Below are 27,322 nucleotides of genomic sequence, written 5' to 3' on the forward strand. Positions count from 1 at the left end.
GAAAATAGAACCAAGAAAGGAAGGAGAGTATGAACAAGGATAAAGTAGTTTTTTTCTCTCTCAAGACATGGCATATATAAGTGAGCACATATACATATAAGCAAACATATGTGCTAATTTGGCGCCCATGGGTGACATACAGAGAGAAGAAAGGGAGGTACATTCATGTGCCAAGCATTTGTTTTAAGCAGGTTAACATATTTAAATTTTTTGTTACAGATGTATTCATTCATTAAGCAAATTATTGAGAACTTACTATGTGCCAGCCATGATGCTGGGTGCTGGGGACACAACAGGTCAAAATAATGATACAAGACAGTGACCCCTTGGAGCTTCCAGTCTAGTGGATTATAAACATGCAAACAAATTTTTTAAAATTCCAAATTGAGGTAAGTGCTATTCCTAGATCATTGTGAAAGAGAATTAAAGAAGGAAGAGAAGAAAGATCTTTCAATGTATGGTGGTCACAGACTCTGAGATGTCACATTTAAGCTGAGACCTCAAGCATAATAAAGAGCCAGCCATGCAAAAAGCCAGTGGAAGATTTCCATTTTTCTGAAAAAGCAAAGCCTTACGGTGAGGAAGTAGACAGTAGACTAGATGAGGGGAGCCTGGTATGAGAAGAGGGAGGGCTGTGAGAGCCCTGAGAAGGAGTTCAGAATTTTCTCCAAAGTGTAAAAGGAGGTTACTAACAGCTTTTAAGCAGGAGGGTGGCTTTGAATATTTGCTGTGTGGAAAATGGATTGTAGCAGAGAATGAAAGCACAAGAATGAAAGCAGAGTAGCCAGTTGGAAGGCAACTGGTTGAGGCAACAGGTATCAAGGGCAATGGTAGAAGAATAGAAGAAAGGGACCAGTGTAAGAGATGTTTAGGAGATAGATTTAACAGGATAGTCTAATAGATTGGATATAGAAATGAGGACAGGTGAGATTCCCAACCAGAGTCCAGGCGTAAAATCTAGTGGTCTTCCCTCGTCTAGGGTTCATCAAACCTGGGCAGACCTGTCCCCATTCAGCACTGCACTGGAGTTTTCACCTTTGGAAATGAGTCACAACAAACCAGTCTCCACCAGGTTAGACATTGTGAAGCTTCCTGGATGGGCCACCTATTCCACAACAGGTAGCACCCTGGCCTTAGAGACAAGTAGGCAGGGTAAGGAGAGGAGAGCTGACTACCATAGAAAGTGAGGAACAGCCTCCGTTATCTGTGATGCCTTGAATAAAAAATAGAATAAGAATCACAGGTGGGTTAAAAACAAAACTCTAGGAAATCCAGGGTAAAGCAGCAAGCACTTCCCTGTGTGCAACTTTCAAATGTGGGGGGGGGGGGGGGCAGTGTGTGTAAAGACAGAGACTGCACACACAAATGGTAAAGAAAACAGGGCAAAAGGTAAATGAAAGGTTGTATGGGTGTTTTGAGTACTATTCTTGCAAATTTTCTATGTTTGAAATAATTTCCAAATAAAATGTTTTTTAAAAGCATGCAGTCATGGGAGAGACATCAGCATCATGGTGGAGTGAGCGTGCCCAGGAGTCTCTCCTCTCCAACATACAACAAAAAGGAGCAACGATATTCCAACAAAAAAAATCCTAATAGCACAGGAATCCTCGGAGACCCACAGCAGCCAAACGACAGAGGGTGGAGAGGCTGGAGCCCCCCTCAGAGGAGCTAGAATGGCGTAAGAGAGAACTTCGCTCCCTCCCCTAGAGACTGGGATTGATGCTGCAGGAGGCTCTTCAAGGGAAGGAGTCAGGGAGGGGCCATGCATCAGCAGGATCACCCAGGACTCCTCAGGGCCCTTGCAGCCCAGATGGAAGCCCTCTAACGGGGCGAAAGTTTTCATATGGGGTGACCTCATCAAGCCAAGACCCCAGGAAAGCAGATAACAAGAGCTGATTGGGAATCCCGGGTCTGCACGCAAGAGACAGCACCCCCTGTCACAACCTGTGCTGCGCTGCGTCATCTTGGCTGAAGGCAGAGGCCTCAGAATATGCAGCTCTCAACCCCCTCCTAGTGATGACAGGTTGTAACTGCAACCTATCACAATGGGGAAGACCCGTCCATCTTCCAGCATCCATCAGTCCATCAAATCTCCAGACCAGAGGGAAAACAAGCACCCAGAATTATGTCCTGAGGACTCAGAAATAAGTAAACTAAATGACAATTAATTCAGAATAGCTATCATCAAAAAACTCAGTGAGGTAAAGGAAAATATAGAGAAACAAGTCAACGAGTTCTGGAGTTACTTCACAAAAGAGATTGAAACTATAAAGGATAATCAATCAGAAATGCTAGAGATGAAAAATACAATGGAAGAAATAAAACATAATATGGATTCCCTGAATGCCCGTGTGAACGCCATAGAGGAGCAAATCAGCACAATCCAAGATAGGTTGAATGGCTCCAGCCAGAGGAAGAGAGAGAACTAAGACTAAAAAGAAATGAAGAAAATCTCCAAGAAATAGCCGACTCAATGAGGAAATGCAATATGAGAATTATAGGTATCCCCGAGGGCAAAGAAAAGGAGAATGGAGCAGAAAGCATGCTCAAAGAAATAATAGGAGAGAACTTCCCAAATATAGGGAATGAGAGAGAAATGTATGTGGAGGAAGCTTTCAGGTCTCCTAGATATGCCAATGTAAAAAGAGGTACGGCAAGGCATATAGTAGTAAAACTGGCAAAAGTGAATGACAAAGAAAGAATACTCAGGGCAGCAAGGTAGAAGAAAATAACCTACAAAGGAACCCCTATCAGACTTTCAATGGATTTCTCTGCAGAAACCTTACAAGTTAGTAGAGATTGGAATGACATATTCAAAACTTTAAAAGATAAAAATCTTCAGCCAAGAATACTCTATCCAGCAAAAATATCCTTCAGATATGAGGGAGAAATTAAATCTTTCCCAGACAAACAAAAGCTAAGGGACTTCGTAGCCACAAGACCTCCTCTACAAGAAATCCTCAAGAAGGCTCTCATACCTGAAAAAAGAAAAAAAGGGAGAAAGGGGTCACAATACACAGAGTAAGGAGACAGATAGAATCAGAATAGGATAGCAAATATACAGCTATAGCATTAGGATAAAGGGAAGGAAAACACCAAAAACAAAGACAATCTTGTCACTTTAACCACAAACTCACAACACAAGTTGGAATAAGAGATGACAAGAATAACTTAGGAGGGGAGGAGGAAAGGGACTAAATCAGTTTAGGCTAAGGAAATAAGAGGCCATCAGAAAATGGACTATGTTATGCATGAGATTCTGAATACAAACATCAGGGTAGACACTAAACTAAAAAACAAAACAGAGACACAAAAAAATAAATAAGGAAAAAGCTAAGAAACGCAGCACAAGAAACTGCAGAAGTCAATGGGTAGGCCAAAACACACAGGACGAGAAACAAAGGAAATCCAGGAAAACCAGAAAACAAATGACAGAATGACAGCATTAAGCCCTCATGCATCAATAATCACCCTCAATGTAAACGGATTGAACTGTCTAATAAAAAGACACAGAGTGGCAAGATGGATTAAAGAACAAGATCCAACAATCTGTTGCCTCCAGGAAACACACCTCAGCTCCAGTGACAAGTACAGGCTCAGAGTGAAGGCATGGAAGACAATAATCCAAGCTAATGGCAAACAAAAGAAAGCAGGTGTCACAATATTTATATCAGACAAAGTAGATTTCAAGATAAGACAGGTAAAGAGAGACATAGAGGGTCAGGATATAATGAGCAAAGGGACACTACATCAAGAAGAAATAATGCTTATAAATATCTATGCACCCAACACAGGAGCACCAAACTTTGTTAAGCAACTATTAGAAAACCTAAAGGAAGATATCGAAAATAAGACAATAATAGTAGGGAACCTCAACACCCCACTCATATCATTGGACAGATCATCCAGACAGAAAATCAACAAGGAAACAGTGGAATTAAATGAAAAGCTAAAACAGTTGGACTTAATAAACATATATAGCACACTTCATCCAAAAACAGCAGAATACACATTCTTCTCAAGTGCACATGGAACATTCTCAAGGATAGACCATATGTTGGGAAACAAGGCAAGCTTCTATAAATTTTAAGAAATTTAAATAATAACAAGCATCTTCTCTAATCATAATGCTATAAATCTAGAAATTAATTACAAGAAAAAAGCTGAGAAAGGGACAAAGATTTGGAAACTAAACAATATGCTATTGAACAAGCAATGGGTCATTGAAGGAATTAAAGAAGAAATTGGAAAATATCTGGAGACAAATGAAAACGATAACATGCCATAACAACTCATATGGGATATAGCAAAAGCTGTATTAAGGGGCAAATTCATCGCAATAGAAGCACACCTTAACAAACAAGAAAAATCCCAAATCAGCAATCTTAAACTACACCTAACTGAATTAGAGAAAGAAGAACAAACAAAGCCCAAAGTCAGCAGAAGGAGAGAAATAGTAAAAATAGAGCAGAAATGAATGCTATTGAAACAAAAAAGGTAGTAGAAAGCATCAATGAAACAAAGAGCTGGTTCTTTGAGAAGATAAATAAAATTGATAAACCCCTAGCCAGACTTACAAAGAAAAAGAGAAAGCTCAAATAAACAAAATCAGAAATGAAAGAGGAGAAATAACAACAGACTCCACAGAAATACAACGGATTATAACAGAATAGTACAAAAAAACTATATGCCAACAAAATGGATAACCTAGAGGAAATGGATAAATTCTTAGACTCTTACAATCTCCCAAAGCTAAGTCAAGAATAAGCAGACAATCTGAACAGACCAGTCACAAGGAAGGAGATTGAAACAGCAATCAAAAGCATCCCAAAGAATAAAACCCCAGGACCAGATGGCTTTCCTCAGGAATTCTACAAAACTTTCAAAGAGGATTTAATACCTATACTTTTCAAGCTATTCCAAAAAATTAGAGAGGATGGAACACTTCCTAACACATTCTGCGAAGCCAACATCACACTGATACCAAAGCCTGACAAGGACAGCACAAAAAAGGAGAACTACAGGCCAATATCACTGACGAACATAGATGCAAAAATTCTCAATAAAATTTTCACAACTCAAATTCAGCAATACATCAAAAGGATCATACATCATGATCAAGTGGGATTCATACCGGGGACACAAGGATGGTTCAACATCTGCAAATCAATCAATGTCATACACCACATCAACAAACTGAGGAGTAAAAACCACATGATCATCTCAATAGATGCAGAGAAAGCATTTGACAAGATCCAACAGCCATTTATGATAAAAATTCTGAACAAAATTGGGATAGAAGGAAATTACCTCAACATAATAAAGGCCACATATAACAAACCCACAGCCAACATCATACTCAATGGGCAAAAACTGAGCGCCACCCCCCTGAAAACAGGAACGAGACAAGGATGCCCTCTATCACCACTCTTATTCAACGTAGTACTGGAGGTTTTGGCCAAAGCAGTTAGGCAAGAGAAAGGAATAAAAGGAATCCAAAAGGGAGGGAAGAAGTGAAACTCTTGCAGTTTGCAGACGACATGATCTTATATATAGAAAACCCCAAAGAATCCATTGGAAAACTGTTAGAAATAACCAACAACTACAGCAAAGTGGCAGGGTATAAAACCAACTTACATAAATCAGTAGCATTTCTATACTCTAATAATGAACTAACAGAAAAAGAACTCAAGAACACAATACCATTCACAATCACAACAACAACAAAAAAATACCTCAGGGTAAATTTAACTAAGGAAGTGAAAGACCTATACAATGAAAACTACAAGGCTTTTCTGAAAGAAATGGATGATGACATAAAGAGATGGAAAGACATTCCATGTACATGGATTGGAAAAATAAACACGGTTAAAATGTCCATACTACCTAAAGCAATCTACAGATTCAACGCTATCCCAATCAGAATCCCAATGACATTCTTTACAGAAATAGAACAAAGAATCCTCAAATTCATGTGGGGCAACAAAAGACCCCGAATTGCTAAAGCAATCCTGAGAAAAAAGAACAAAACGGGAGGCATCACAATCCCTGACTTCAAACATACTACAAAGCTACAGTAATCAAAACAGCATGGTACTGGTACAAAAACAAGTGCACAGATCAATGGAACATAATTGAAAGCCCAGAAATAAAACCACACATCTGTGGACAGCTAATCTTCAACAAAGGAACTGAGGGCATACAATAGAGAAAAGAAAGTCTCTTCAACAAATGGTGCTGGAAAAACTGGAAAGCCACATGTAAAAGAATGAAAATTGACCATTCTTTTTCACCATTCACAAAAATAAACTCTAAATGGATCAAAGACCTAAAGGTAAGACCTGAAACCATCAGACTTCTAGAAGAAAATATAGGCAGTACACTCTTTGACATCAGTATTAAAAGGATCTTTTTGGACACCATGTCTTCTCAGACAAAGGAAAAAATCGAAAGAATAAACAAATGGGACTTCATCAGACTAAAGAGCTTCTTCAAGGCAAGGGAAAACAGAATTGAAATAAAAAACAACCCACTAATTGGGAAAAAAATATTTGCAAGTCATATATCCAACAAAGGGTTAATCTCCATAATATATAAAGAACTCACACAACTCAACAACAAAAAAATCAAACAACCCGATCAAAAAAGGGGCAGGAGACATAAATAGACATTTCTCCAAAGAAGATATACGGATGGCCAATAGACACATGAAAAGATGCTCATCATCGCTGATCATCAGGGAAATGAAAATCAAGGCTACACTAAGATATCACCTTGCACCCATTAGAATGGCAAAAATAACCAAAACAAAAAGTAACAAATGTTGCAGAGGTTGTGGAGAAAAAGGAACCCTCATATACTGCTGGTGGGAATGCAAACTGGTACAGCCACTATGGAAAACAGTATGGAGATTTCTCAAAAAATTAAATATAGAAATACCATATGACCCACCCACTACTGGGTATCTATCCAAAGAGCTTGAAGGTCAGTAATTCCAAAACTCCCATGCACCCCTATGTTCATTGCAGCCTTATTTACAATAGCCAAGATGTGGAAGCAACCTAAGTGCCCATCAACCAATGATTGGATAAAGAAGATATGGTATATATATACTGGAATACTACTCAGCCATAAAAAAGAATAAAATCATCCCATTCACAACAACATGGATGGAGCTTGAGGGAATTATGTTAAGTGAAATAAGCCAGACAAAGAAGGACAATCTCTGTATGACTCCACTCATATGAGGAATTTAAAAATGTAGACAAAGAGAACAGATTAGAGGCTACCAGGGGAAAGGTGGGGTTGCGGGTGGGCACAAAGGGCAAAGGGGTGCACCTACAACACAACTGACAAACAACAATGTACAACTGAAATTTCACAAGATTGTAAACTATCATAAACTCAATAAAAATTAACTTTAAAAAAAAAAATCATGCAGTCATAGTCTCTTCTTATCCCATGGTGCTCCTTATAGGAAACTACAGAGCCAGAGTGATAAGAGAGGGAGATAGGAATTCCTGGCTCCTACTGGTGCTGATAAAAGTTAAGAACCAGCAAAATCTCAAAGCCCTGCTCACAACTAGAGGCAAATGGAGGAGCCTGGCCATCAGCAGCAGTGGCAGCCAGTGCCCCAGGAAACCAGACAAGTCACAACTTAGCACTCCTCAGCACAAGACTCTAGTTCCCCGGGTGGAAACAAGGCAGCACGAACCCAGAGGGCAGTGCAAGACCCAAAGCCCCTCTCCTCCAGGACCAGGAGAGCATGCAAGCATCCCTCCGCCCCTAGATACCAACGTAAGGAAGGGGGAGCAATGAGACCCCTCGAGAGGGCAAACGCAGCCCCTCACAGAAGTCTGAACTTGGAATTAACTGAGTATTTACACAAAAGGGACTACAATAAACCAGAAAAAAAAGTGACAAATTTAAGGATTCTCCTCACTCCACTCCAAATCAGCTGACATTTGTTGAAATTTAAGTTGCATAAATTCAGAGGAATTATGCTTTTTGCACATTACTTTTGTAAATTTTGACTTCGGCAGCTATAAAACTGCTCATTCAAGATGGGGGTGTGTGGAGGTAACTATGTGTATGCGTGCAAGCACACACCAAGAAAAACGTCTGGGGCAAAATATTTCAAAATGTTAACAGGGAGAAGATAAGAGGTGATTTCCATCATTATACTTTTATCTGTGTGTGCATTTTGAGAAGGAAATTTGCATTACTTTCTTAATCAAGCAAAGCTAAATCAGTCAAGATGTTTTCCTTAGAAGGAAAGCTCATCAGAGAAAAGGGCAGAATGCCACACCCTATTCCATCACACGTCTTAACTAGTGAAAAAAGAATTCCGTGCTGTCCTGTACATGTCAGCAGTGGAGCAATGCGGTGGTAGGAGAAACGCCTTCTTGATGGATTTTTGTCAGGTGTGTTGAGTGCAGCTTCATACACATTTGTCTATCTTCTCAAGTACAAATGCGAAGTTTGCAATTTTCTTTCAGTGATTCCCTAAGCTTGCCAGCCTGGCTTTGCACATAGCAGACATCTGATATCTGTTGCTGCCTGGCATTGCTTAACTTTTTAAAATACATTTTTGTATCTAATAGTTATTCCAAAATCTTGAATTGTTCATTCTTAAAAGGGTCTGCTCTCTCAGTCACGCAAATATACCCCTAAATGACTACAACTGACAGACAAATGCAGCCCGCTTCATCTTACTTTCACTCTCTTTATCTTCATGTTTCTCTTTACCTGTTCTTTCACCCCCTTTAACCCTTCCCCTTCGGCATCTTTTATTTTCCTCCAAAAAGATAGATTTCCATGTAACAATTTTCCCCTACTTATAAATATGGGCTGATAATGGTTCTATGGAGAAGTGGGGGCTCCAGGAATGGAGCTGAGAGCATCAGGGTCTTAGGGATGATAACATAATCTAGATATCCTGTCCCCAAATTCAGAGACACTGACTCCCGACACACACACACACACCCATATTACTTATTTGTAAGTGTCTACACTTTTACGAGCCATTATTCTCTTTTCAAGCTTAAAAATTAAATTAAGAACAAGCAATTCTTTTTGGAAAAAGATAACTTGCATTCCTCTTACTCGTCTTGAACCTGGTTGAGTTGATTACGAGTTGAGTTCAACTCAAAGTCTAATTGTTGTATGTCCCGCTCCCGAACACCAGACTCTTTCTGTCTCTCCTTATCAAACGTGTCCTGGAATGATACACAAATCAAAAACTAGTCTGAATACATGAAACAACATGGACAGATTGCAAAAACATTATGCTGAGCAAAAGAAGGCAAGCATAAAAGAGCACGTAATGTATGGTTCCAATTACATAAAGTTCTAGTGCAGGCAAAATTAATCTAGCACAATGAAAACCAGGAGAGTGGCTGCCCTGAGGGCGGAGGGAGGTGACAGGGAAGTAGCTCTGAAATGATGGAAATGTTTTATGTCAAAATAGGGTATAAGTTACACAGATATGTGCCTTTGTCAAAATTCCTCAACCTATAGATTTCACTGTAGGTAAATTATACCTCAATTTTTTAAAAAGACATTGAAATATCATCCTATATCTCTATATCTAGAACACTCACAGGGGGTAAAAATCTAAGAAGCATACATAAATCCCCAGGGAAAAATCTGCTTAATGACAACTGAATCTATAGAGTACTCACCACATGCAAGCTGTTTCACATGCTTATCACATTTAATTCTCACAATCTTATTAAGTCAGTAAAAGCACTGTCCCCATTCAACAAATGGGGAAACTGAGATATACAGGTTAGACAACCCACCCAGGACCATACAAGATAGACTAGAATTCTGTCCAGTGTCTCCAAGTAGGAACCCTTCAGCCACTATGTGATAAGGCCCTCTTCCTTAGGACAGCCTGCTCTAAATGCTTTAATTTTAGAAAGGAATTTATGTAAATCTATGTAAACATTTAAAATCAAGGTTACCAATGCTTTGCTTAGTCAGATATAAGGATGCCAAGGCCTAAAGCAAGGTATATGTTCTCTTTCCAGTCTAGTCTTCAAATGTTAAAACACTGACACTGTTCCATGGAAACCACCGACATCAACCACAAATTATAAGACTCTTTGTCAGTCTACCAGAATTGAGTTTTTTTTCTTATCTTGGAAGTTTCCAATTAATTTCAATATTTCAGAATACCAAGCTTTCCCCCATTTGATGATCTCTTTCTCTTCTGAGCCCCTGCGGTACCCTAACTGTCTGGGTGACATTTGTCATTTAAAAGTTGCTATTTAATGCCCAGTGTGGGCAAGCAATGTCCCAGATTAGACCATCCTCAGGTCCTTTTTTTTTTTTGAGGAAGATTAGCCCTGAGCTAACATCTGCTGCCAATCCTCCTCTTTTTGCCGAGGAAGACTGGTCCTGAACTAACATCCGTGCCCATCTTCCCCTGCTTTATATGTGGGACACCTGCCACAGCATGGCTCAACAAGCAATGCGTAGGTCCACACCTGGGATCTGAACCGGCAAACCCCAGGCCACAGAAGCAGAGCGTGCAAACTTAACCACTGGGCCGCTGGGCCAGGCCCCCATGGGGTCCTTTTTATAGCTGAGGAAACAAAGGCTCGTTGATTTGCCTGAAGTCACACCACTAGTAAGTAGGCAAAGCTGAGATTTGAATGTAGGTCTGTCTCAAGAAAAAACTCAATCCATTATGCTGCATATTACTGTAAATAGAAACTCACCTTTATAGCTTTGTCCCAATTCCCCAGGCAGAGTTGAGCCCCTCACTAGGTAAAAACCATATCTTACTTATGTTTCAGTGCCCAGAGCCTGATCAGGGTGCTGAAAGCCAAGGGTGATCCTTTAGCATCCTTACCTGTAGAGAGGGGACCCTGCTGTCAACAGGTTTTCCCAGGGAAGCAGCAGTAAATGAGGCCTCCAGCCAAGGCAAAAGGCGCGATTTGATTATTTCCACACCATCGTAATGTCCTCCTAGAAGAATCCACAAGTCAGGTCAGCAAGAGAAATCCAGCCACACCAGCTCAGGCGGGGAGCACAGAGAAAGAGAGAGAAAAGGCAGAAAAGGAGGGAGAGGTGGTGGGAAAGCACAGGCCACTCTTACCTTCCTGGGCTGTGGTCGTGAGGATCCCAAAGAGTTGTCCCTGCACTTTGGCAACTTGTTCAATGAGTTCAAGGCATTGATTTAGATTTTGATCACATGAGTTTGTCTGCAAAGCCAAAACAGTAGACATCAGTGCAATTCCTTTATTCTGGGACCCACTGCAGGTAGACAGGGGCCTCACTTTATATGACGGCCTTCTGGCTCTGGGATGGGGGCAGAGACTGCTGTGTATTCACCAAAACATACTTCCCTTTCCTCCTGGGCACACAGCTAGACCACTTTCCCCAGCTTCCCTAGCAGTTTGTGCAGCCACATAACTGAGTTCTGGTCCCCAGGATGGAAAGTGATGTATGCCACTTCCAGGTGTGACCCAGAAGAAAAACCTCTTGAGTGAGTCTCTTCTTTATCTTTCCCCATCTACCAGAAAATGCAGAGGACCCAGCAGAGGACTCCAAGGGCATAAAGGATGGTGAAGCCATAGGATTTGGAAGGCTCTTAACTGAATACTTGCATTGAACTATGATAAAATCAAGAAAGTTTGTGTGTGTTAAGCTACTGAGATTTGGGGTTGTTTTAATAGCAATAACCCTGACTCCCTACTCAAAGGAACCCTGCAAAAAATCCTAATAAAGTGAATAGATCTTTTGTAACACAATACAAATCACCATCTCCCAATTTACCTGCTTTATTGGTTCTTGTCCTCTATCTGAGTTCAATATGTACATAAAGAACACTAATTATTAGTAGTAAGAAGTTATTGCTTGGTTGAGGATACAATGGAGAATAAGACAAAAATGATGGCCCAGGCCAGATGGCAATGCAGACTAGTAGGGGAGACAGGAAAGCAGACAGGTACCCTGCAGGGGAATAATAAGTCTTATAGAGGGGTGAGGACAAGGTCTACTCAAGAGCCCACTGTCTCAGAAAGTCAGGGAAGTCTTCTAAGAGGAAGGGAAATCCAGGTAGAGAAGCAATTAGGCAAAATGGGGAAAGGAGTGGTTGGTTCAAGTGGTTACAGAATATTCTACGCAACAAGAACAGAACATGAAGAAGCAAAGAGGTGGGCCTTCTATCTAGTATTCTGCTTTCATCATCTGTTTGGTGAGCTTTTACCATTTCCTCATTAGCCAAACCTCTAATTGATTCTAACTCTAAAGGAAGGAACACAACTACAAGCAACAAACAAATCATGTGAGTGGAAAAATGCATAGATTTACGTGTCATTTCAAGCCATAATAAGGCACTAGCCATGGATGCCTCCTGGTCACTATGAAAACCGAGACAGAAAGTGGGGTTCAAGGAGGATAGAAATTAGAATGAAGAGATGAAGTTTGGATGACCTCTGGGCAAAAGTTTACACGTAAAATGCATATCTGTGTCAACAAGGGAAATGGCTTATCACAGTTCTGTGTGAACCTGCACAGGCACTCAACCTCTCTGAGTCCATTTCTTCTGCAGGAAAAATGCCTTGCAGAGTGTTAGGAAAATTAAATCAAAATAATTCGATAGTCTCTAAATATTCAAACTCAATATGTATTGGATGGATGAAAAAATGAGACGATTCACTCACTTCATACTTATTACACACTTCCTACATGCCAGACACTATTAATGCTTTACATACGTAACTCAGTTAATCCCCAATAGTACACTGTGAGACAGGAGTACCATTGTTACCATTCCCATTTTCAGATGAGAGAACTGAGATACAGAAAGGTTAAATAATTTGCCCACATTTATTTAGCTAGAAAAATGTCAGAACTGAGATTGGAACCCAAGTAGCTTGGCTCAGAGCCCACGCTGTTAACCACTAAACTACTGACTCGGGCCTACCCAGTGGCGCAGTGGTTAAGCATGCACGTTCCACTTCGGCGGCCTGGGGTTCACCGGTTCGGATCCTGGGTGCGGACATGGCACCGCATGCTGTGGCAGGCATCCCACATATAAAGCAGAGGAAGATGGGCACGGATGTTAGCTGAGGGCCATTCCTCCTCGGCAAACAGGAGGATCGGCAGCAGTTAGCTCAGGGCTAATCTTCCTCAAAAAAAATACAAATAAAAAAATAAACTATACTGACTTGTAGATGGCAAGTAGTGCTGGAATAGATGGAAGACTGGATGATGTGACAAAGAGTGAATGGGGAGGGCAGTCAGGGAAGGCCTCTCTGAGCAGGACATGTTTGATCTAAGTCCTGGATGTAGAGCACTGGAGAGAGAGCACGCCAGACTGTGGGAACAGCAAGGGCAAAGGCCCTATGGCAGGAAGGAGTTTGACAACCTTGGTGCACGTGGCAGAAGTTCAAATGGTCAGAGAGGCTGGCAGGACAGATCCTGGAGGGCTGTGCAAGCCTGGTGAGGAGCTTGGATGGAACGGACTACTCATGACCTAGAGGAGCTGCTGATTTACCTCCCATGCCTGGTAAACAGTACCCGGTGACTAGCTCTGTTGCAGTACTTATTTCTGTTGCAGCCATGTTTTTCTGTCTCATCTGTCTATCCCCTTCCCCCTAAAAAATCATGAATTCTTTTAAAAAATGACTATCTTGCTCATGTTTATATCAATTGCCACTAACATCCATAGCAAATTGAAGGGCCAAACAGTATTTGACGAATGAATGAACAAACAAATGAACGAATGACTTAGCATAATATTGGCATGATCAGAACATTTGGAACCCACAGCCTGAACAGCTATCTCCATTTCTTCCTCTTTGAACCAGCAGCTCCTTGCCCTTGCTGTTTTACTCCTGCACTTACCACAGGGAACTTCAATTCCCCTCTTACAGACTTTTGCCCTCTGGCTAGATCACGCCGTATGCTAAGTGGACAGAGAAAGGGCTTGGGAGGCAAGCCAACCTGAGTGAATATCTCAACTCTGCCTCCTGCCACAGTTCTGTGTGATCCTGCACAGGCACTCAACCTCTCTGAGCCCATTTCCTCTCCAGGAAAATGGGGATAATGCCTTGCAGAATGTTAGGAAAATCAAATCAAAATAATGCATATCCAGCACCTCAGAGACAGAAGGTGTCCAACAATTGGTACCCACAAGGTGGTATACGGTATTGAAAGTAGAAGTGGGCTTAGGAATAAGGCAGACCTTCGTTCAAATCTGATTCTCCACTTACTGGCTATATTCCTTTAGAAAAGACATTTTAAATATGAGCCTTTGTTTACTCATATTTAAAAGGTGGTTGATCTCATGAGCTAACTTAGGTGCAGAGTAAAGGAGGTACATAATTAGAGTGTTATTGTAGTATTATTGCTCTATGCTGCTATGCCTTGCCCAGGGCCTGGTACAAAGTAGGTGCGCAAAGGAACGTTTGTGAAATGAGTTTGTACACACAACTTAAATAACAGAAGAAACTATACTATGTCAGACAGTTCCTGTTCCCAAGACATGTCACAACATGCTGCAACTTCTAACACAAAGGATTGCACAACGTAATCAAGTTGCAATGGAGTCACATTATTCTTCCAAACAACCACTCACACAAGATCAATAGAGCAAAGATGTAAACTGATTATACTGTCTCCTAATTCCAAAGCACAGACTCCCAAAGTGTGTGCATTCGTAAATCACTGAGGTCCTATTATTTGTAAGGCCTTGGGCTTGGCAGCTCAGGAAACAAAGCTACATTTTAAAAAATGTCAAAAGTTGCCTGCTGTCAACGAGCTCGCCAGCTGGGGAAGTGGGCTGGTGAAGGGGAAACGTACGGGGGGTAAATGATTACCTTAGAGTTTATTAGGTGCCCTAGGTGGATAGTGAGCTGTAGAAGGAGCAAAACATGCTCCAGTGAGGGGTGAGAGGAAAGAGGGAAGGACATTCCAAGAGGAGGAACAGCAGGTACCAAGGCAAGAAGCAGCAAGGCATGTTACGGGCGAAGTGGAATGTGGGATCCAGACACGAAGAAATGAAGGACTTTATTTGCCACATGAAGAGATCTGGGCTTTATCCCATCACTGAAAGATTTAATGGGGCACGTAGAGGAGGATGGGTAGGACATGGTCAGATTTGCTTTGCATTTTACAGAAATCACTCTGGCAGGAGCCGACCAGATAGAGTTTGCATTAGAGAGCAAGTCTGGTGGGAAGGTAGGCAGTTGTAATCATCTGGGTGAGAGATGCTGAGGGCTGTGGAGATGCCAAGGGTCCCCTTGGCAGCCCCAAATAACATCTGTGTCAGCCAAGGTCCCACTGATTCTAGCATTATTTCAAGAGGAAATCAGAAGGTTTGGGAACAGGGAAGAGGTGTGAGAGGGAGAATACCGTTTTTGAGCAGTTTAGGGGTTCTGCAGGACCTTCAGATAGAGATGTACCTAACAATTATTGAGCAGCTGCTTTATGCCAGGCTGACACTGTGCTAAGAGCTTTAAATACACTGCTTCATTTAATCCTCAAAACAACCCTACAAACTGGATACCAGCCACCATTTCAAATTCACCAATGACGAAAACGAAGATCTTGAAGAGACAGTGGTTAGGTTGGAAACCAAACCCATTCCTGAAGCTTCTGGCACTGCAGTCGAGCTCTCAATCGTGATGCTTTACCACAAGCAGTTGGAAAATAATCTGGATCTCAGAAGAGAGGTAGGGGTTGGAGGTGTGGCTTTGCAAGCCTTCAGCAGATGGAAAGAGTGGCAGCCAGGTGCAAAGATGAGGTCACCAGAAAGAGTATAGAGTGGGGAGAGGGCTGAAGGCAGGGCAGCCGGCAATTTTGCTATGTCGGCAGAGGGCTGAGGAAAAAGGGCCAGTGAATGAAAAACAGAACAAGAGCAGTAAGAGATAAGGGGACAACCGGGAGGAAAGATGAAGAAGAAGCAGGAAGCCAGAGGAGATGGTTTCAAGAAGCAGAAGGGCATGGCTTATTCTCTGCTTCACTCATGCATTTATGCTCTCACAAATCTTTACGGAGGCGGCTACTATGTGCCGGATGCTAGGGACACAATGATGAATGAGATAGTCTTTGGCCCTCAGGGACTTTACAGTCTAAAATAAACATGCAAATAAATGCTAAACCATGTACTACTTGCTATAATAAAAGTAGGTCCAGATTTCAGAGATGAGGCCCGAAGGAGGAAGTGGGAAGAAGCTGAGAAGCTTCAAAAAAGCCTTCACCTGAGGAGCTTTCTGAGCTCCTCCTTCAAGAAATTCTAATTGCTCTAGTGTGAGGCGTTGGGTTATTGAAATTTTTTTAAAGCTTTCTGGATGATTTTTATGTGAAACCAAAATTGAGAACCACGGCATTAGTGGGAAGTGAGATGAATTTAGTCTCAACGAGCCCCCTCTAAAAAAATTAATGAGAGAGAAAGAGTACCTCATAATTACTAAAGATGAGTTATTCGTGAAACCTTTGCTTCAGTTACATATGCATCAGGGGGTATGTGTGCTATGTTGTGAAGTAAAATGCATTGATTTCCGTGGGTAAGTTTTAAAAACACTGCTCTAGGGGACAGTGCTTTACCCATGTTGAGAATCACTGATATGGGCAATGAATAATCCCTCAGGGGGCCAGCCCAGTGGCCTAGCGGTTAAGTTCGCACACTCCACTTCAGCAGCCCAGGGTTTGCGGGTTCAGATCCCAGGCAGGGACCTACACACTGCTTGTCAAGCCATGCTGTGGCAGGCATCCCACATATAAAGTAGAGGAAGATGGGCACAGATGTTAGCTCAGGGCTAATCTTCCTCAGCTAAAAGAAGAGGGTTGGTGGCAGATGTTAACTCAGGCCTAATCTTCCTCAAAAACAAAAAATCCCTCAAACAGCTGTATACAAGTTGGATTGGAAGTGGGCGTGGATGAAGGTAGGGAAATCAGTAGGAATTTTGTCCCATGTTATAGGCATGGAACTTAAACAAGTAACCCTCAAACTTATTCTAGTGGCTTCACACCGATGGGAAAGCAAGATGTAAAGAAACAAGTAGAATATTCAGGAATATAAGCATCAGCACTATTAACATAAAGAAAACGTGTTCTTTTAAGGCTACCAACCCCTGTGCAACAGAGATGTGCTGCTAGCCTCGTTTTGTAACCATGACAGCTGTAAAAACACCGTGAGTTCTGTTAGGGGCAGATTCTCCAGACAGAGTGAAGCTACTACACCTGTGAGTCTTCTCCCTGCAGTTGCAGGTTTTTTTGCAACAAAGTTCACTTAAGATCTGCCCTAAACATACCCTAGAAGCTGGTTTTCCCACACGTGTAAGAAATGATGGGAGCTTGAAGGAAAGCAATGGAAGCTAGAGGGGGAAAGGTGGGTGACATTTGACTTCTATTTAAGAGGTAGAATCCTCAGGGCTTAATGAACCCATCGGTGAGGCATGCTGGAGAGCGAGGGGGCCCAGGTTTCCGACTTGGGCCACAGGGGATTGTGATGCCATTGCCCAACCAGAGGCCACAAGCAGAAAACCAGCAAAACTGGAGAGAGGAAAACTAGTCCTCTTGGTTCGTGTCGGGTTAGAGAATGTGGAGCATCCACATGGAGCTGTCTGGAAGGCAAGTGGCCATTCAGGTCAGGAGCTCTGGAGAAAGGCCCAAACGGGAGCTAGATTTGAGAGTTACCAGCATCTGGGAAGTAGCTAAATCCATGAAATTTGATAAAATGTGTCACTTGCTACAGAGAAAGCAAGGAGATAAGGACTAGGGAAGAAAGAGACTGGTCTTGACTGACCATCAGGTGGCCTCTGGTGACTGTTATGAGAGCACTTATAGCAGAATGATGTAGGGGGTACTTGATGTACTTCCATATTGTGCCAGGTTGAGGAACAAATGGGAGTTGAAGAAGCAAAGGCAATGACGGCAGATTACGCTTTCAAGAAGTTTCATAGTACGGGGAAGGAGAGCAACAGGATAGTGGCTTTGTTCCCATCCCTTCGATGTCACCACTCTCTTGCCAAACAAAAGCTCCTCACCCATCGAGCCTAAATGTTGCCTAATTTCCCAGGTCCTTCATCATATGCCTCCACACGACTTACCCAGCCTTCCTTCCCTCCGGCGGCTCTGCACTCCAGCTGCTCTCCTGCTTTGCCATTGCACACATTATGTGCGCACCAGAACGACCACAATCCTTGGATCCCTTTCACTTCCGTTACTTCTGAGCAGACTCGACCTTATTAACATTCCCTTCATAAGAGCCTGATGGATCATCCACGCCCCTACCAATGGTTCTCTCAGACCTGCTATTCTATTCCTAACCCTGAATCACCTCCACAACACGAAAAAGAGAGAAAAATCCTCATCACTGAATTAATCAAACGTATCACTAAATACTTGTAATCAACTTGAAAACTTTGGTTTGAAAAGCTATTTAAATCCATCAATTTCAGTACAAAATACAGTTACTTCCATTTTAACAAACTTCAGTCTCACACACACAAAATATGCTTTATATATATTAGATAAGAATTAAATAGTACAAAGGATTCATGGCAATATTCCTTTAAAATATGGATGCTATTACAACATTAAATGATTTACCTTTTTTAATTTTTAAAATGCTTTTTTTTAAAAAAACCTGATTTTTAGATACAACAAGAATACCACTCCAAACCTGCCAATTAGAGAATTTAGAGGTGAGCAAGGAAAAGAGACAATCAGCGCTAAGTATGTGGAGACTACTCTGAGGGGCAGCATTGTACAGCTCCTTGCAGCTGGCCGTAGAAATTCACACATGGAAAACAAAAGCCCTAATTTCTACCTTCTTTTTTTCCCACTGTCCAAGGTATGCATGCTGGGGGAGGGGAGAGTGGGAGAAGGATGGCAGGAAATGGTCACTGCAAGTAAGCGGAATTTCCTTCTATCTTCCCTTCCTCTGTAGGAGATAAGGAATGGACTTGGCAAGCAACAGACCTACTTTCAAATCCAACTTCCACCCTTTCTGCTAGTGGACTGACCTTGGGCAGGTGAGCTGCCCTCCTGACGTTTGGTTTTCTCATCTGTAAAATGTAGAAGATAAAACCCGCTATTTCATACGTTCTTATAAAGTTTAAAGGCAATAATGTGTGAGCAGTGTTTTGAAAGTTTTCAAAGGCTGGTTCTGCGCTGGTTTTAACTATTCGTTGGGAAGTGCAGTCTCTTATATGGGCAGCCTTGCAAATAGCTCTGTTCCCCAAGTCAACCCTCTATTCTACTTCATGGCTGACCTTGTCACAACACCATCACCCCCACAACAAAGTTCTAAAACTGAAACACTGAGTTTTAGATATAAGAAAAAGTAGGCTTATGTATACCCCATCAACTTAGCAAAAGTTCTGTTTAGGCTTCTCCACTGGATTTTAGTGTCTTGCCCATGGTTAATATTCCTATTGGACTTCTTTCATTATTTATTCTCCTTAAAATTTAAACAGTGATGATGTTTACATTAACCAGTTTGTCCAAGATGAAAATAAGAAAAGTCAAATAAAAGAGTTGATAGCCTCTCTGGTAAAAATAAAATCTTTAATCATTTGTCAATTTCTTTTGGAGCCATGAATTCATCATCAGAAATTGTGGCAGAAATGGTAGCACCAATTAAATATTCCACATGCTTTCCCACATTTCTCAGGCTCCCTTACAATTGGGTTGGAGCCACATCACTAATGCTGGTCAAGGGATGACAAATGGAAGTGACGGGTATAATGTAAGAGCAGCACAAGTTCTTCGTTATCTCTTGCCCTGCAGACCTTTGAAGTCTGGTGATGAGACGGCCGCTCCACCAGATGGAGGGCGCCTGAAACTGAGCCAATGACAGAGGAGAGCTGCCATCAGACTTTGTATGAATGAGAAATAAATCTCTGCTATGTTGCGATGCTAAGATTTGGTGTTTTATTCATTACTGCAGCAGAGTCTGGCTAGTAAAGAGATAAAGATCCTGAAGGGAAGAAAAATGTTCTCTATAAATTTACTAATTAGATTAAATCCTCAAGAATGTAGAAGTATGTTAACTAAGGGGGAGGGGTGAAGGCGGCCAGGGAGTCTGTTTGAACACATCATAGCAACTAGAACGACCTTTTGTACTAAGAGCCAGCCATATTTTAGCAGAGGCAGCCTCTATTCCAACCATGAAGACTGTTCTAAAACAAACAGAGGAGACATCTCTTTAAGATCTCCCTTTTATGTGCTGATATTTAATATGCTGTTTTCACTTATTAGTGTAGACGTCTGTCACACAAGAGGAGAGTAATGCAAGAGGAGCATCACCAGCCCTCCCTACCATCCCCACTCATATATCAAGTGATCAAAAGTCTCCAGATTGTGGGGCTGGCCTGATGGGTAGTGGTTAAGTTCTCATGCTCCACTTAGGTGGCCTGGGGTTCGCTGGTTTGGATCCTGGGGGCAGACCTACACACTGCTCATCAAGCCATGCTGTGGTAGCATCCCACATACAAAACAGAGAAATATTGGCACAGATGTTATCTCAGGACCAATCTTCCCCACCGAAAAAAAAAAAAGTTTCCAGTTTGTAACGGCCTGGTGTCTATTATTTTACTTTAAGAAATGTAATCTTACCCTATCTTAGAGATGAGGTTATCAAGGGTATAGCAAGTTCTTACCATTTGCTACTGTAATTACATAGAGTACATTTTTAAAAGTAATAAATCTCAGAGCCTCTGACCAAAGTTTAACTCCCTAGTCCACAGGACTCTAGGTGGAAACAAAAGCATCTCAGAGAGAGGAGAGTTTCAGCCCAGAGTTGACCTTCTCTGGGTACTGCTAACATCGTAAGGAGGTTGATTTCTCTTCTCATCTTAACATCTCCATGGAGTGACTAGGTAATCAGAATCCAGTTTTGCATAGGTGGTTATTTGACCTTTTTACAGAGCTGACCAATAAAAACATACGGATGGTACATGATAAATTAGGGGCATTGGGGGCAGCATACTCTTACATGAACTTTAAGGACCATTCTCAGAGTCTTTGACCTTGTTTACTAAATGTGCCAGTGTAGTTTACAAGAGGCTGATTCATATCATCTCTTGCCTAAAGTATCGCTCAGCCCAGTCGGTTCTCCCGAGAGTTTCCCGTCATGCAACAGCTAGAGCAAACTTTCTAAAACATAATCTAAACATATCTCCTCCCTGCATAATGCTTTTAGTTTCTCCCCATTGCCCTCAGGATAAAGTCCAAACTCCTTCACACCCCGCAAGGCTTTCACCATCTAGCGTTACCGCCCCACCTCCTCAGCTTCATCTCATGTCCACTCCCTGACTTGAACTATTCACAAATATCCCCAATATGCCAGATTTTTCATGCCTCCCTGCTTTTCGCACATGCTGTTTCCTCTATCCTTCATTCTCTTCTCCAACTGGAAGTTCATTATTGAGATGCAGCTGACATTTCTATTCCCAGCACCCAGGACAGACAGGGGCATCGTAAGCTCTGAAAAAATACTTGTTGAATGAATAAATTAATGAATAAATGTACACTGCAAAAATGGTAAATATAGAGTGTCTAACCCAAAGTTTTAGCCATAGTAGAAGCTAAGTAGCCATTTGTTGAGTGAATTATTAAGCTCTTAATAATTGGCTCAGTTTTGGGTTGAACAAGAAGGGATTCTCTATGGCTCTTTCACCAGCATTCTTAATAACTGCAAAGGAGGAAAACAATTTCTGAAAGTTAAGTAGTCACTCCAAGCTGTCCCTGAACTTCCGGTGGGATCCAAGTTTTAAAGGCCAAGTAATGCAATAATTCAGCATCTCTTTAATAACGAAAACAAAATGAGTCAGCCATGTTTGCTGTCGTTTTTATGATTTGTTTGTCTAGGGGGGTTTTGAAAAATGTCCCTTCTTAGAATTTTTTAAATAAATAAATTTTAAGTAAATAAATTATTTAAAAATCAAGGCATGGGGCCAACCTGGTGGCACAGCGGTTAAATGCGCACGTTCCGCTTCGGCAGCCGGGGTTTGTCGGTTCAGATCCCAAGAGCGGACATGGCACCGCTTGGCAAGCCATACTGTGGAGGCGTCCCACATATAAAGTAGAGGAAGATGGGCACGGATGTTAGCTCAGAGCCAGTCTTCCTCAGCACAAAGAGGAGGATTGGCAGCAGATGTTAGCTCAGGGCTAATCTTCCTCAAAAAAAAAAAATCAAGCCAGAAGTAGTTTTACTTGGGACCTAGAAGATTGCTAGACGTTGTTAAGATTAAAAACAAGCCAACAAATAATCAAAAAGCAAAGGCTTTGCAGCAGAAAATTACGTTTTTAAAGAATTTACGGTCTCTGACAACATATGTAGGATACAATGAAACAGGCGGTGCATGAGATGGTGGTGATGGCCAGATTAAGGCAGAGGAGATGGGAAGGAATAAGAAGGAAATTATATGAGAAAAACTTAGAACAAAACTAAATAAGATCTGTTAATCCAAATAACATCTAGTCTGGAGGAAAATCAAAATTTTGCATTCTGTTTTAGAATCAATCTGTTCAGGTCATTTATCTATTTTACCTGAAAATAACTTTTTCCCAGGGGGGTAACTTTAATCACATAGCTAATTCTAAAAGTGTGTATGGCCTTTCTTTTGCTTGAGTTAGTTAGAACTAAATCAATATGGTCACAGTCAGCAAAGTCAACCTTCCATAGCAAACATGACTTACAGCTTTTAATGAACATAGTTCTCTGAGATCAACATTTTAACAAATGCCGTTTGCTACAATGAACATTCTTTGTCTTAAGGTTTCAAATCAAAAGTCCTTGGAACTAATAAAACCACCATTGCTAAGAGGAAAGCTCTTAGCAATTGACCAAACTCAAACTGTAGATGACAAGATATGGAATAAGTTTAGATGCAACCTAAATTTGGGTAGGCAGTGAATAGACATTTTCTCTTCCTCTCTCCTTTGCTTCACAGAAAACTGTTAAAGACACTTGCACTATCTCGTTTGTGCCCCTGATTGTAAATCGTGGCTTCTGGTTTCAATTCAATTTTAATAAAGGCTGAATTAAAGACACTTGGAGATCATTTTAAATTCTAACTGGATATGAAGTTTTAAGAAGAGAAATGAGTCTACAAAACTGGGTATCTGGGAGAATGGTGGTGGCATTCAGTCAATCATTATTTATTGAGCAACTACTAGAAGCCAAGGTGCTGGGAATAGAGTGATGAGCAGAAAAAAGGAGAAATCTCTCCTCTTTGGAGCTTACATGTTAGTGAGAGGAGCGGGGAGGGAAGACTGAAAACAAACAAAATAAAAGAGTAAATAAGTAAAAATTAGAAGGTGTAGATATTAGGGAAGAAATAAAGCAGAGAAGGGAGACAGTGAGTGCCAGAGGTGAGGGTGAGAGATTGCAATTGAAAACAGGATGGTCTCTCCTGAGAAGGTGACATTTAAGCAAAAACTTGAAAGAGCTGAGGAAGTGAGGGTGTTGCCATCTTGCTGAAATGTCAACAGGTGAAACTTTCTAGGCAGAGGGGAACAGCAAGTACAAAATGTCCTGAAGCTGGAACGCGGCTGGCATGCTCTAGAACCGTTCTGTCCACTACAGTCACCACTAGCCATATGTGACTATTTGAATTTAAATCAACAAAACAGAAATGAAATTAAAAATTCAGTTCCTTAGTTTGCATTTGCCACATTTCAAACTCCCAATAAGCCACCATATTGGACAGTGCAGATACAGAGCATATCCATCATCAAAGAAAGTTCTACTGGACAGCTTTGCTCTAGAAGGAACAAGGCCAGTATTGCTAGAGTGGGTTGAGCAAGAGAGAGAATTATAGATGAGGTCATAGTTTAAAGGAGCACAATCATGTAGGAGTTTGATGGCCATTGTAGGAACTTTGTCTTCTATTCTGAGATAGGAGGTTTGGAGGGTTTTGCCAGAGGAGTAACTTGATCTGACTTGACTTTAGAGAATCACTTTGGGTTCTTATTTTTGTAATAATCCAGATGAAAGATGACCGAAGGTGGACAAGAGTGACAGCAGTGGAGTTGGTGAGAAGTGCTGAGGTTCTGTGTGAATTTAGAACCTGGTACCAACAGATCATGCTGATGAAAAGGATGCGGAGACATAACAAAGACAAGAAAGGAAAGAGGTCACCGGTTGGGACACAGGAGAGGCTAAGGTTGGTTTTAGATGGATTTGACCTTGAGACGGCAATAGCACAACTAAAAATCTCTGATGGGCAATTGGAGAAATCAGAGCTCAGTTGAGAACAGGCCCTGAACGTGAATATGAGTATGAGATTCATCAGCATACGTGACAGAGATGAGGCAGAAATGGAGGTTGAAGAGAAGTTTCCTACAGCCACAAGAGGGAAGTGGGTAAGGCAAGAAGATGAAGAACAGATCATCAGAGCCTTAGAAGATTGCCAGTATCAACAGCCAAATACAAGAGAGATGCTAGATAGCTAAAGAGAAATGATGGTGCCCAGGAAATGGCCGCAAAACTTGGAAAGGATTGGTCTCTGACGATGCAGTCTCTACTATGCTGGGGGAATGGCAGGAGAGAAGGTAGATAGAAACGGTTTCAGTGAGAAGAGAGGAATGGGATGGACCACTGTCATCAAGAAGGGAAAGTGTAATAAACTTTGGCATTTCTCAGTACTTATAGGTAGTTTCTAAAACAATCATTTAATTTGATTGCCAAATACTGGTGTCATTTGTGTTAAACGTTGTCCTGTGACAAACTGAGTATACTCTTTAAAATTCAGAGTTTATGCCAAAGGGCAATAAGAAACTTTTTTGTAAGAGGTAGTTTTAAGAAGGATGAATACATGTGTTAGAATCTGTTATTCTCAACCTTCTGAGACTAAGCAGCAAGTAGTCACTTTTAAATGGGGAAGAGGACCCAAGTCTTTTGTGATAAAGAGGTAATTTTTAATTTTCCTGCAATCTTGATAGAGAAGGAATAGTCAGTGCCTTAAAAGTGGGCAAATGGGATAAACTCTAGAAAAGAAGGCTAGGGAGAAAACTGGAGCTGTCCTCTGAGCTCCCCTGCACCACAGGAGCCCCGTGTAAAGGGTGAAGGGGAAAGCCCAAGGACTCAGGACAGCAGCCAGTTGCATTTTTCCGGGTAGAAATTCAGAAACAAGTTGATCTAGACTCAAAAAACTGAGATCCGAAAAGGAGCTTTGCCTATCATCTAGTCCAGGCTCTCCCATTTAACAGACGAGGTGCTGCCCCAGGTTGTTCAGCTGGTTCTGTGCAGTGCTAGACCTAGAACACAGAGGGGCTGATTCCCAGTCCTCAGCTCTGTCTGCCTCACTGTTCTACTTGCTGTGTAAGAGTGGGACTCTCCTATTAAAGGCGGACGCAATTAGAGTGAGGTAGGGATTAATGAGACTTCAAGAGCGGCTACGGATTTGATGACAGAATATTGGCTTCTTACAAATGCCTTGGCAACGGGCCTTCTGAAATCTGCGTTGGTGTTGAAACTATTTGCCATGCTAACCAGCACACAAGCGAAACCCGCAACGTTAACAAGCATCCGTTTCACTGACATCTAGGTACTAACTCCTGGATGTATTTTTACAAAAATCCATTCTGATGCAACCACTGGGTATCCTCAAAGTGGGAGATTTGCGAAAGGCAGGAGGAGGGGTGTAGCAAAAAAAAAAACCTCGAATTGGGGGTGAAGGGGTAGATTGCTGGCGGAGGGGATGTGAGGGAGAGTGGCAGGCTGGACCAGAACCGTGGTGGATCGGAGGTCTTTCCCGTTGCTAGGGCCGCCAGCGTCCTTGGTTACCGCTGGATGGAAGGCGCTCTCTGGTCCTGGATTCTGAGGCCCGCCGCGGAGCCCCAGCGCCGCCTCGCGCAGCGGGGAAACACAGGCACACGCATGCGCGTGTCCTTCCTCCCCTGCGATCCCGGTTTGAGGCTGGGTCTCCGTTAGGAATCACAACCGCTGGGACTTTGCAAGGCGGCCACCCCGACGCCAGCCCTAAGATACCCCCTCCGACAGCTGTGTGTGCCAGGAACTAGAGGGAGGGAGGGCCCGGGGTCTCCCACCCTAACTCACGTTGTACTCCCTCAGCCAGGACTCTAGCTTGTCCTGCATCGATCGTAAAGCTTCGTTGGAGACCAGTTTCCTCAGAATTTCCGCCATTGCTCGTTTTTCTGCTCGGCCCCTCTGTGGGAGATGGAGACGTGGAAGGGACCAGGCAGTGGTCTCCGCAGGACCGCGGGGTGATAAGGCGGGAAAGGTGTTATCTTCCTGAGGGTCTCAGAGCGCGGCTGGTGTTTCCATCCTCCCCCTCGGGTGGGACCGGGCAGGGTTAGGGAAGCCGGGGGGGAGGTGCCCTGGGCCACAGCCTCCCCACCTCATCCGCTGCCCAGCGCGGTCTCCTGGCTCCCCGGCGGCCGCCCGGAGCCCCAGCCATAAATACCCGGGCGATTGTTAAACAAACTTTGACGTGGGCGGGCGGATGCTAAGGACGCGCGCAGCCAGCAACTTGGCAACACCCGCGTCCCCGCCCAGCCCCCACTGCGCCCTCCACCCACTTTGGTCCCAGCCGCGCTCCCGCCGCCTGCAGTTGTTCTGGGCACCTGCCAGGGCGCGCCATGTCGCTGCTCCTGCTGCTGCTGCTCTTCCTCCTGCTGCTGTTGCTACTGCTGCTGCTAGTGGCTTTGGAGGAGGGCGCCCTATGCCACTGAGACCCAGGACCTCGGGAGCTCGAGGACGCCAAGATTGCAGATGGCGGCCGCGTGATCCCTTGATGCACCGAGACCCGCCCGCAGTGTGGGATGGGGGCCTGCTGGAGGCTTCTCGCCTAAAAAAGTAAAGGGTATTTCTGCATAGACGTTTTTGGTTAGGCTCCTAGGAAAACACTTGTTTGGCTCCTTCCTTAATTTCACTTCTCAGGACGTTGATTCTGCATTTGTAATACCTAGGGCTTACCTGGATGAAACTTACGTTAACTAAATTTCAATTCTTCCTGCTTCTATCTTTTGCTTTCTTCCTTGGCCGTCTGGGTGAGTGCCTAAATCAATAGATTTTAGCTCCAGGATGTTCGTAGATTAAAGTTAACCCCTCAGGTTTAGGCAAGCTTTGGTATATTTCTAGAATCATTAAGCACTATAAACTTTCGTTTAATTCTGAATTCTTTGAGACTTTGTGAAAGTTCAAACCCGGTTTGGCATTATTTCAGAGGGGTGTATTAAGCCACAGTGATAGTTTGAACTACTTAAGAAATGAAGCCATTTCAACCATCATTAAACACCTTAGAAGCCCTTATTTTATATGCCATCAAATGATATGCCGATTGCAAATCATCCTTATCTATTCACTAAAACACTAGTGGTGGAGCAG

General features: G+C 42.5%; 1 protein-coding gene across 11 annotated transcripts in view; it reads right to left on the minus strand.

Moving 5' to 3' along the window:
• SPATA18 (spermatogenesis associated 18) overlaps positions 1–27,322 on the minus strand; it is a 55,572-nt gene that overhangs the window by 18,746 nt on the left and 9,504 nt on the right. For 5 of the 11 annotated variants that reach the window (XR_011538750.1, XR_011538751.1, XR_011538749.1 and 2 more), the window contains exons 1-4: positions 26,033–26,416; positions 11,108–11,213; positions 10,862–10,977; positions 9,106–9,218 (exon numbers count right to left, since the gene is read on the minus strand). Coding sequence is in view for 2 of the 11 variants with exons in the window: in XM_070614949.1 (XP_070471050.1) it covers positions 9,106–9,218; positions 10,862–10,977; positions 11,108–11,213; positions 26,033–26,119 (422 nt within the window). In the remaining 9 variants the exon portion in view is untranslated. Of the gene's footprint in view, positions 1–9,105; positions 9,219–10,861; positions 10,978–11,107; positions 11,214–26,032; positions 26,478–26,559; positions 26,784–26,911; positions 26,984–27,322 lie in introns of those variants that run through there. The other 6 variants (XM_070614952.1, XM_070614950.1, XR_544271.2 and 3 more) reach the window with 6 other exon arrangements.

This window comes from Equus przewalskii, chromosome 3, assembly GCF_037783145.1.
Source record: "Equus przewalskii isolate Varuska chromosome 3, EquPr2, whole genome shotgun sequence".
NCBI lineage: Eukaryota > Metazoa > Chordata > Mammalia > Perissodactyla > Equidae > Equus > Equus przewalskii.